The 12,464-nt window shown below is 42.1% G+C and overlaps 1 protein-coding gene across 1 annotated transcript in view; it reads right to left on the bottom strand.

The window, feature by feature from the left end:
• Nucleotides 1-12,464, bottom strand: part of ZNF704 (zinc finger protein 704) — a 93,005-nt gene that overhangs the window by 65,343 nt on the left and 15,198 nt on the right. The window contains exon 2 of the mRNA XM_050892676.1: nucleotides 7,562-7,809. Coding sequence (XP_050748633.1) covers nucleotides 7,562-7,788 — 227 coding nt within the window. The 5' untranslated portion in view covers nucleotides 7,789-7,809. The remainder of the gene's footprint in view (nucleotides 1-7,561; nucleotides 7,810-12,464) is intronic.

Below are 12,464 nucleotides of genomic sequence, written 5' to 3'. Positions count from 1 at the left end.
CTGAAATCCAATCTTACTTATAGCAAGCTCAACCATCCCTATGGTTGGACAGCCTTTGAACGGGACAGTCCTACTGAGCGTGTCCTCTGTTCCCCAGCACTCTTGAGACTTGATCCATCTCACCACTTGAAAGGTGAGTTTTCAACAGTTTGCAAGCTGTCACAAATGCTGTCACCTGTCTCAGCATCGGGAGAAGCTGGTTCAGCTATCATGGCAACAAACACTACGCACACCCAGGCAAGTAACCTGGAAGATGACATTCCAGTTAAACGAGCAAGGTCACTTTTGGAGTTCTGGTTTGCCTCTGCGGTAGCTACCTGCAAAGTTCTTATTCGCAATTTAATCTACACTTTTCAAAGAAGTTTCTGCTACACTGCTTTTGCATGCTGCAGGCAGATCAAAGGCATCTAGAGCTTAAAGTACATATACAGTCCTTCTAGAACGCAAAGAAAATTTAGTATTAGAAAACCGCATCAAGAAATATATATAGCTTTTTACTTCAAAATGTGCTAACAGACCGATTCTCTGATTGCTCTTTGGATAAGCGTTTTTCCCATTAACAGTCAGATCCTAGAAGACACCACACCTTTTTGTAGCAGACCATGACAAGCAGTTTACCGTCAATAATAAACATAATCAAGCTCTAATGATTGCTTGGGTGCAATCCAATCAAGCTGCACACATATTTAACTAAAGAAGTCTAGCAAAACAAAGCAACAATTTACTACTTCAATAATTAGCTAGTATGGATATTTGGAGAAGCTGCTTTTAAACGCATGGCACTGCCAACTACCAAAATTTTTTACAGAAGCCCTGAAATATGGGAATGACTCTGGGAGTAATTCTCAGTACACGAAAAGCAACCATTTTCAAAGTTTCTAACTATCATGGACACACAGAAAACGAAACGTAAGAAATGGGAGCACTCAACCTATAGGATGGTGAAAGAACATGGAGAAAACCTCACACCTCAATGAAGTGCTTTTGGGCTAGAAGGAAAGCTAGAGAGCTCAGAGGCTTGCAGAGCTACAGTCAGTAAATCTGAAGCACAGCCTGGTTTCTTGGCCTTTTGTTTTCATCCAATTTGACTGAAAAGCCTCAGCAGTCAACAGTCGATGCCCTCTGAAGTTGCCCCATCAATCTCCTCTGCCAAAATTGTGAGAGATACAGGAAAGGAGCTCCCTCAAGGAGAACAGAGGAGCCTTCTAAAACAGATGGAGAAGAATAACAGAAGACAAACTCCGAATAAACACCACCTCTGGATAAACAGAAAAGCACAACCTGATCGTCAGCTTCTTCCCTCTGCAAGCAGACTGGGAAGTCCTCCTAGTGAGGATATCATACTTAAGCAGATACTGCTTTTGATCTTGGAGTCAGGCTCCTGGAGAGTTTTGGCTATGAAAATATGCAAATGTTTCCATTGAAATGCATGGTGCATAATCAATCATGCCCAGCAGGCTTTACGGATCAACAACACACTAATCAGAAGGCTGCCCAGAGCTACGTTCCTGGAGAGACCAGGCAAGAAAATCATTTAGGGATGAAAATGCAGCACTGCCTATACTGTTTCTTTACAATGATGGTCAGACAACATGGCTGCAATTCATTTTGCCCCAGTTTTCTGTAGCTATTCTAGAAGGACCTAGAGAGGCAACGGGGGAGAGAATTCCTAGAGACGCTTCATTTACTTTATTTCAATTATTTCACATATTCTTCCATTAAATTATAAACTAATGAGTAGATAAAGTATAGGTACATGAATAAAAATGAATTTCACAGTAATTCAGCAACTTTTTTTTTTTATATAAAAGAAACAGAAGATAGCAAAATCCAATATATTATTGTCATGGCAAATGTCACTGCTTAATAGCAGTGAACCAGAAGAGCACAGGAACTAGAAGGTTTTATTGCGCAATAGCTATTTTCACACTATAGGAAGTGCTTAAGCAGCTGAGGTTTAGCTTTGGCTTGTCCTTTGAGAGAACAAACTTAATGTAGAAAAAGTTAGGCAGTTAGAAAGTTTATATTTCTTTCTTTTTTTCAGAGAAGATAGGGTACAGGAGGACTGGGGAAAAGGAGAATGATGTGGCAAGGGGATAATACAAATTTCACAATATTTTGAGGTCATCTAGTAACAGGTTAACAAAAGCAAAACCATTCAAACCCTCCCACCCATCAGAGGGGTAGGAGTGATGCCTGCCTAGTTCCTTCCTTAATTCTCTTAACCTTTCGGATGTTTCCAGTTACTCCTTTCTGGGACACCAGAAAGGACACCACTTCTGACACTAATGCATCTAAGTTTTGAAGGGTTTCCAGCTACAGCTGGTCAAAACACTTCTGTCTAAAAGGACCTTTAACCCTACCACCATTTCCAGACACTTATTCTCACATTTCACTCAAAAAAAGGAAACTTCATCCCTTGCTCTCTGTCGCCCACCCTTCCATCCTCATCCTCCAAGAGGCAGAAGTCGTTCCCCGCATGCCTGACCTGCACTGGGTCCCCACATCATGACTCACACCCTCACACCCACCGTATCAGCAGCCCAGGCTTTTTCTCGTCTTTCTTGTTGACTTGCTTCGGGATTAAGTGTGCGTTATGGTAAGTAACTGATGAAAATACAAATGAGCAAAAAGGCTCTGTTAACTTCCACGCTGCTGCCCACTGGGGACATCATCTTTGATTACATCTGACCTCTACAGATGTAGCTGCCTGAAACAGTGGTAGACCTGTGCTTGCTTCTGCCCACAAGACAAGGCGATTAGTCCCTCAGTGACACCACTCTCTTTTTAGAAAATGACCTTTCACTACTCAGATCCTAGGGATCTGGGCTGTGTTTCATCGCTCATATTTGAACTGAAGGTCAATTTAAAGCGTATTCTCCTCTGTTGTACAGATAACATTTCAATTCCCAGAGATAACTGCAGTTTACAGTCGAGTGGTCAGATCCCTTTCTCCAAGACAACAGTCCTTTATGCACCAAAACTACCAATAAATTTAAACGTTAAAAGGAAAGGAATTCAAATTTCCTTATTATATTAAATAATCCATCTACTGAAGCTGAACAGTTTCATTTATGCTCATCTGAGTTTCAGAAGCAGGAGAGCTATTTAACTCATATAGATTTTGTTCAAAATGACTAAATGAAGAAATCTGAAAAGGGAAAGACTTAATGCTGTTAACTTCTCATTTCATTTTTGCATTCCAAAACATAAAAATCAGTAAGAAAAAGTCATGGTCTCCTCCTATTTTAATACAAAAGACACTTCCAGTACAGCACATAACGTAGAGAGAAAGGTCTGCAGTATTTTCGCAAGATGAAATAGCAAATGTAAACAATGAACTTTAAAATTTAATTTAATTTCAATATTAAAATTCTCCTGCATGCAATAAAATATTTATTTCAGGTCCGCTACATTTAGCCTGACGCTACTACTTTAAAAAGCTGCCCTATGAAGCACGTTGAATATGTGTATTGGGTTTGTGTGGCAAGGTTTCGGTAGCGGGGTGGGTACAGGGGTGGCTTCTGTGAGAAGCTGCTAGAGGCTTCCCCTGTGTCCGATAGAGCCAATGCCAGCCGGCTCGAAGACGGACCCGCAGCTGGCCAAGGCCGAGCCCATCAGAGACAGTGGTAGCACCTCTGGGATAACATATTTAAGAAAGGGGGTAAAGAAGTTACGGGGCAGTAGCAATTACAGCTGGAGAGAGAAGTGACAATATGTGAGAGAAACAACTCCGCAGACACCAAGGTCAGGGAAGAAGGAGGGGGAGGAGGTGCTCCAGGCACCAGAGCAGAGATTCCCCTGCAGCCCGTGGTGAAGACCATGATGAGGCAGGCTGTCCCCCTGCAGCCCATGGACGTCCACGGTGGAGCAGATATCCACCTGCAGCCCATGGAGGACCCCACGCCGGAGCAGGTGGATGCCTGAAGGAGGCTGTGACCCCGTGGGAAGCCCATGCTGGAGCAGGCTCCTGGCAGGACCTGTGGACCCATGGAGAGAGGAGCCCACGCTGAAGCAGGTTTGCTGGCAGGACTTGTGACCCCATGGGGGACCCACGCTGGAGCAGTCTGTTCCTGAAGGGCTGCACCCTGTGGAAGGGACCCACACTGGAGCAGTTCGTGAAGAACTGTAGCCCATGGGAAGGACTCACACTGGAGAAGTTCATGGAGGACCCACGCTGGAGCAGTCTGTTCCTGAAGGGCTGCACCCTGTGGAAGGGACCCACACTGGAGCAGTTCGTGAAGAACTGTAGCCCATGGGAAGGACTCACACTGGAGAAGTTCATGGAGGACTGTCTCCCGTAGGAGGGACCCCACGCTGGAGCAGGGGAGGAGTGTGAGGCGTCCTCCTCCTGAGGAGGAAGGAGCGGCAGAAACAGCGTGTGACAAACTGACCGCAACCCCCATTCCCCATCCCCCCGTGCTGCTGGGGGAGGAGGCAGAAAATTCGGGAGTAAGTTAAGCCTGGGAAGACGGGAGGGGTGGGGAGAAGGTGTTTTTAAGATTTGGGTTTATTTCTCATTATCCTACTCTGATTTGTCCGGTAATAAATTAAATTAATTTTCTTCCCCCAGTCGAGTCTGTTTTGCCTGTGACGGTAATTGCTGAGTGATCTCCCTGTCCTTATCTCAACCCACAAGCCTTTCACTATATTTTCGCTCCCCTGTGCAGTTAAGGAGGGGAGGGATAGAGTGGCTTTGGTGAGCACCTGGCATCCAGCCAGGGTCAACCCACCACAATATGCCAGGACTTTGATGGCTAAGACACCTCCCTTGTACACCAGAGACCCCAGTTCAGGTCTGTGCTCCAAATACAACAACAAAAAAACCTGAACCCACACCTTCCACGTTCCAGGCAAGTGCGTAACTGTTGGGCTAATTAGATCTAATTAGCTTCATTTCCATAGCATTTTTCTACTTGAAAACGATAGCTCAAAGCTTTTTGTAAAGAGGGTGTATGTGAAACTGAAGATCATATTAAACTCCTTATTTCTCCCACGCTTCTGTAAACATCATCTGATTAATTCAAGATGACCTTTCACAACTGGATACGACAAATAATCTGTGAAGGCAATCAGCAAGCTGCAAAGGCGGACAGATGTTCTCATTAGAGGAGAGGACAGTCGGCACAACAAGTCCTGCCAGGAGGAGAAGAGAGGAGGAATTCACCTCTGGGGAACATGCAACTCCATCAGCACAGTCCTAGACAGAAGACTGGAAGGGGCTTATAAAAAGGCAGGTGAACATCAAACGCCTGGACTCTCACTTCTCAGAGAATACAATTTAAGAGATTAAAAGGTGCTGAAGAGGAAGAGAGACTGGGCATTCCCCTCATTACAACAACAAGTATTTAGTAAGATCTCCAAGCAAAGGTTTTAGTGCTCTTCCTGTCCCGTGTGGACAAATGGCCCAATAATCACCTCAGATTAAAAGGGAAACTTAAATTTGTCCTCAAAACTGTAGCAATAGTGACCAAGATGTTTATCATACTACCAAATTTAGACCTTAGGCTTGTTTCCTACTTCATTCTCTAATTCTGCTAATGCAGCAGCTCAACCTGCATGTCAGAAAACATGCAACAACATAATATGATCATTTATCTGTTCACAACAAAATACAGGAACAATGAACAATTTTAGAAGACACCTTTGCAAATGAACATATTTCCTATCATCTTCAGTATCTTGTGCTCACAACTGGTGTCACAATTAGTCTTAAGAAAGCATTAAAGATGTTTATTCATTCTCTTTTCCACCTTGTTGGGGAAAAAATGTCCATCCCTCCAAGGAGGGATGATCTTGCAGTTACAGAAAAGGGGAGCTCAACTCCTTCTTCAGGTGGATTACCTGCATGAAGCCACACAAAAAGGCACTTAAATCCTGTACCTCAGCTGCCTGAATTGTAAAATGGAAATGCCAACATATGGTTTGAGCAGGAGGTTGGACTAGGTGACTTCCTGAAGTCCCTGCTGACCTGAATTTTCTGAAGATCCTATTTGATCATTGAGATTTGATCTTTGAGACACATAAGCATGAATGAGAATGGCACTCAGCCACTACAGGGTTGATTACTGGTGAAAATCTCAAATACGTATCCTAACATTTTCAAGCTTTTAATGCATAGCTTTTTACTAGATCAGGGCGGGGGGCGGAAATCCTGGCAAAATGCTCGTGAACTTTGCAGTTTTCACAAGTGCCATCTATGAGAGCCAGACAAAAACAATTGTCATCCTGTTCTAGATGATGTGGTAGAACCTGCTGGTTTATGTTGGTTTTTAGAAAGCAAACAAACAAAAAAACAACAAAACATCCAGTTTGACTACATATTTTTTAAGTGGCACTATAAACTCGGAAGGTGTTTCACTGAATATTATGTGCAAGTGAATTTATCAGGCAGGTTAAGAAAAAATCTTTGCAGACAGACTGATGCCAACATGAAATCACAAACAACAAAAAGAAAAAGCACTTGTCATCTTGCAACGCAGAACGCCCAATTTGTTGTCAGTTTTTTACCATTGATACAAGTGAGTCTGTTTAGCATTACTAGATATGTTTCTTTTATACTAATGTTAAGCATTTCCTAGAGGAGTCATTCCCTTTCTCTCTCAAAGCAGTAAGTCCTTCCACAAAGTTCAAGGTTCTAGACTGTATTTTCAAGCCCCTTCTCTCTAAATCACTAGCCAGTATGAAATTCTCAGTTTCTCCTTTTCTTACTATTATTCCATTTAAATATCAGGAAGGAAAAAAACCAGACAAATAAACCTTGAATTTCTTGCTGATATACATCGTCTCAGATTAAAGAACAATTATTTTTCGCAAAGTAATTCCCTATAAATAGTTTATAATTAAAAGTGTAACTACCCAGATGTGAGTGCTGAAGACACAAACATTTATGTGCATTCACAACAGATCCTCAAGGAATAACAAATTAAAAAGCAACACCAAAATCCCCAAATCCCCATTTTGTACAAATTTTATTTCCCTGCATTGGCCTTTCCTCACTACTTTCTTCTATTAATTAATTTCATAAACCAGATGATGACCCAGCTGTATACCTATACAGGGATATAACAGAACATAAGATACTACATCCTCACTATGCAGCATAAGTCACTGCACACTCTCATGAGTATAAAATGGCTGCAGGTATAACAGTAAAAAAAAAAAAACAACAAATTTCTAGCAGATAAGATGATTCTGTGTCTAATTTAGATTACTTCTTGGGGTGAAGTGGGGTCAACGATCTCTTCCTGTTAAGACCCGTCCTCTTCTGGGAGTACCTCAGTTGCAGCACATTAGAAAAGCAAAAACATTGCAGAAGCAATACAAAGTCCTACAATGCAAGATGGTCTCAGTTTCTGCTACTAATGTTTTCAATTTTCTAGCAGATCTCTCAAGTAGTGGAGCTGTGATTGACTTTGGACTGCTTGGACACGAATACTAGTCTTATCAGTTCACTGTACTGCTTACCAAATTTGCCTCCAATATCCCATTTAAAAAAAAAAAAGAGGGAAAAAAAAAAAGCTTAAACCAAAACACAACAAAAACCCCCAACTTTCCTTACCTTGCTGGAGGCACATCAATATTTGAAGAAACAACCTTGCGCTTCTGTTCCAGAAGACAAACAGAACGAGTGTTTTCCTTTTCATACTCATGAGCTCTGTTTGGTTTTTTGGTCTCTGCTGTTTTTAAATCTTCCTCTTTTGTGGTGAACAGGAGAAACTGTTGGTCTGGCAGTTTTTGACTGATGTCACTTTTTACATCATCCTGTTGAAATGCAGGGAAGGTCATTTCACGCTTGATGCTGGCTGCCTGTAAAATTAAAAGCAATTATTAAATTTTTGTCTAATTCTCCTAAAATGTAGGGAGGGGAAACCCAATACCCACAGGCATTTACTTCTAATTAGTTCTTTGAATCAGAGAATACCGTTTCTTTGCCCTTCATAAATCCTGCAATGGCCATTAATTTCTCAACAGTGTTGAAGACTATCCAGGAAAATAAGCAATTCTTGTCCATTTGATAAAGCAATCAGTTACCTCTTAATGCTGAATCAAAAAGGTATTTGAATTGGAATATCAGAAACCACAGTATACACAACATATATTTAATGTACATACATCTGTGCTGCATAACTATGCAAAAGAAATCCTAGCTGCCCTCCTCCTAAAATTCCAGGAAAAAACGCAGAATTTATCCAGATAAAAGGCAACCAAGAAATTAAAGCGCTTCTTACAGCCACTTACTGGGTTCTTTAACAGTTGTATTTGTAAAGAGGATTTCTCGATGAGCATAAAAATAATTCGCTATGATCCAACTCTACTGCCAGAAGGCAAAGGGGAGCAAGTGATGCTGGCAGGATCTCCACAAGAAGCCCAGCCAGCTCCACCACCGACGGCCAGCGGTGAGGAGCAGAGACACACACAGAAGTAGTGTCTGGTTGTCTCTTTGGCTGCCAGTACTTCCCAGATCTTCAGGCCTGCTGCTTCCCATAAGCAAAGACTTCCCAGCAGACAGGTATCTTAACAAATACACTGCCTCTCTGGAATACGTGTTGGTGTTAATAAAGCAAACTATTGCAGGGTTGCACTGAAGAGCATGGAAAGCCAACAGAGCCAAGCCATTCTGCCTTCCCAGCAAGCAAAACAAAGCCCAGGATCTTTATTTTCCTCTGAAATACCATTCCCTGGCCAGCTAGGCTTCCTCAGCTTCACGGGGGCTGACCTATCTCACAGGCTGTCGCGAGCCTCTCATCCTGCCATACATCGGCCGAGCTCCTCCAGCCTCTCAGCCTGCTAGCTTCGTCACCTCCCTGCGAACACGCGTGGAAGAGATAAAGGCTACCAGAAGCATGTGCTAATAGAATTATTTCTAGATATCTGTGCTTTTAATACCAGGAGCTTCAACTGCTAACTTGCCATGAGCCAGGAGACGTACTAGGGTGGCAACCCCTCCACCCAAGCCAAACAGCCAAGCAAAATACGTCCCAAGAAAATGGCTGCTTGTCCTGCCTTGAGCCCAAGTACTTCCACGCCACAGGCACCACCCCGGAGAAATCCAGAAGCCTTCTAGGACTTGCAAATTGGATTTTTAGATACTTGCAAATTATTGCTGATCTTTACAGTGGAGAAATCCAGGATGTGTCACTCTTGGATAGTAACAGCACCAATAAGCTGAAATTCCTATGTAAATTCTTCCAGCTTACTCCTCCTCCTTCTCATCATCCAAAGAAATTAATGAATGTATATATGTATATATTTATGCATTAAAATAAATAAAAATATATTTCTCTCCCCACAAGTCTCCCTGTTCACAGCTTTCAAACCTTGGCAGATATAAAAATGCTGCAAACTATTTTAACTTCACAGGAAAGACAATCTCGCCAAGGTAATTTTGTTTTCTTCTGTAAAGTACATGTCATCACTAACACATAAATACCAGGACCGACGATTTAATTGTCTCGTTCTAGTGTTTCCACGCAAGAGCTTTTAGCAGCTACTTCAAGAACAAAACTAGAATTGTTACTTTATGAATGTAAAAAGTAGGAAGAATTAGTCATTTTACACTTCTTCACACACAAACAGATGACACATTACCAAGAAAATCTGCATGGAAGACAAAACAGTCAGCATGGGATCAGACAGAATTAGGAGAAGACACAGAAACAATACAAATTTAATTCTGATTTAATTATTTTTTTTAAAAACTTAATTTACAGTAAGCCCTTTTCTGAGGGTCTAAGGATCTTAACAGATGCTGAGTTGCCTTCAATTTTCATCAAAATTGACTTAGAAGTGATGCACTAAAGCAAAAAAAAAAAAAAAAAAAGCCTGAAAAGAGCCAAGTTCCAATATCTAGTCCCTAGAAATTATATAATGCCAAACGAAGGTATGTATAAGACTTGAATTCCACTCCTTCCATTGCCATATGGTCTTCCACTGCATGACCACATACCTTTTCCTTCCTCCCCAGGATTTCCACCTTATCCGGTGCAGAGCACAGTGCTGCACAGGCCGAGAGCAGCTACACCCACTGTGCACGGTAGGGTGCTGGTGTGCGCAAGTACGAGGCAGAACCCAGCAGTTTCCTCCTTGCTCTGCACAACCGTTAGCGGAGAAAGCACCGAGAGCACGGGAGAGGGGCAGCCTCCCTACTTCCCTACTCTGCAATGCCAGACTGAACACAGTATTCATCAGGATGATTTTTATTTTTTTTAACCCAATAAATCCATGATTTTACCCAAGGAAAAAAAAAAATTTCCCCCTCAATTTATGGAACTGTAATATTTTACTCAGTTTCAGCAAACATATTGTGCCATACATTATTAAGTTTTCTTTACAGACCTAACTAGTGATGGCAAAAGGCTGCGGACTGACTACAGCTGTACAAATAAAGCCTAAAACGTAAAGAGCAGAATACTTGTACTGTGGTACCAGATAATCTATTCATATATATCAAAATTATTCACATCCACTTCAAATATATTCAAATAACAGCTTGGTTTTCATGTGTCAATGCGCCATAATTAATAGCCAGCCCCATGCAAGCATATGGAAGTGAGGAATGACAAAAACCACAGAAGCAAGTGCTCAGGTTGCAGAGCTGCTGCCAAGCAGTTCAGGTCCTTTGGCTAAATGGCCAGAAACAGCACAAGACCAAATCCAATGCTTAGACTAACCCTCTTCCTCTCCTTCAGTTTTCAACAGATGTTTGGAAATATTAACCTCTTTCTAAACTTGCCCTTGAGAGCAACTGCAGATAAAGAATCTTTTCTGCTTTAAAAGCAGGTGATCATGAGAGACAGCCAAGAGTTTCCCTCAGTGGCCACTCTCCGGTAGCTTTCTCCTGCTCCACAGGCAGCTTTTCTATTTTAATTCATCCATGTCTATGGGAGCTATTTCCACTTGAGACACCTGCCCTGTCTGGAAGGGTATGGGGTCTTTTGCTGGAAATTCAACGACCTACACAAACAGCTGTTGATGTGGGGAGCGCCAAGGGCCACAGTCACTTGACTGATCAGGTTCCTCACTTTGTGGCAAACACAATGATTAACTACCAGGACCCCTCTGCTTTCAAACTCTGCTTCACCATCACTCACAGTTCGGAGATAACATGGACAATTTCCAATATATCTTTGCAGATAAGTTAACTGTTCTGTTGTATCCTATTAGGAGGCGGGGTTTTTGTCGAAGATCCTTCATATTCTTTTAACCACTTTGAGGCTTGTGGTGCTCCTCTGAGTCCATAACACGTTTCAGCAAAAATTCTGTGGAAGGTCCAGTCCAAGCAGATGCAGCCTGTCTCGCAGACAGCCAGATGTTAACATCATAACATTAATTTATTTCAGCTTACTTCCAATACTTTGCTTTTCTCTCTCCTTAGTTGTTCTCAAACTCCATGATTTCCTAATGGTTTGGCTTTTCTTGTCATCATACCTCTGTATTTGCCACCTTATTGCCTCCAGTATCAACTGCTGATAAAAACTTACACAGTTTTTTCCATACACTTGATTAATCATCACTCGTACAAGCCATTTTATAATAGGCTGTTTTTCTATACAACTAATTGCATATTTTCACCCTTAAGCCATTAGCAACCTTCAGCTTACTTTCAACCGAGTCCTTTGCAACCTGGCCTCAGGCAACCGACATCACTTGGAAGTTCAGTCGCAGAAACAGTAGTTATAAACCATCCGCAAATTTTAAAAACTAGCTTTGTTTCTGTCTGCAGTTACCCTCGCCTGCCTTTGACAACTACCCTCCCGTCACCACTGGGCAAGGGAAACTTTTGATATGCAGCCACTTTGAAACCAGTATTACCTGCACCTTCCCCCCCAGAGCTCAGCTCTGGCACTGCCCCACGCTTGGGGCCGATCTGGCTTTACTCCTTCCATTGCTTCTCAGCCAAGCACTGGCCTTCCCACTCACTCTCCTCTGAGTTTTCAATACCTAACAGCACGACCATTTCCATGACCTTCTTCAAAGGCGTGAGCTGGGTCACAGAGTGGCCTTCCCGTGCTCATTTTGAAATATTCTCGCTCGCTGAGCGCAGCAGCACGGTGCTGTGGCAGCCCTACTCTGGCAGACCGAGACAGATGCCACTTCAACCAGGGAGTCTGGTAATCTTCCTGCAAAAACTGAAAGTCATTTCTTGCTTTGGTTTCTAAGCAGAAACTTCATTAACCAAAAAAAGGAAAGCGTTTTAGTTTCTGTTTTGAAGTTGTCAATGGTATATATTTAGGTTAAGGGTTTTACTTTTAAGTTAAATTTCTTGCTTGATTCATTATTATTATTTAAATGACAAAGTTTAATACTCCACGTGACAGCTAAATGATTACCACAGTTAATGTTTTCAGCAGTATATTAATAATTTTTTATTGCAAAAGCCATCTTAACCTGCCTATAGAAACCTGTATTTGGTGGTATCGTCATAACCAAGTTGCTAGTCCTGAACTCCACGTGCCCCAATC

This window comes from Gymnogyps californianus, chromosome 2 (genome assembly GCF_018139145.2).
Source record: "Gymnogyps californianus isolate 813 chromosome 2, ASM1813914v2, whole genome shotgun sequence".
Taxonomy (NCBI): domain Eukaryota; kingdom Metazoa; phylum Chordata; class Aves; order Accipitriformes; family Cathartidae; genus Gymnogyps; species Gymnogyps californianus.
Note: the sequence above shows the minus strand (reverse complement) of the source record. Positions and strands in the feature narration are given on the sequence as shown.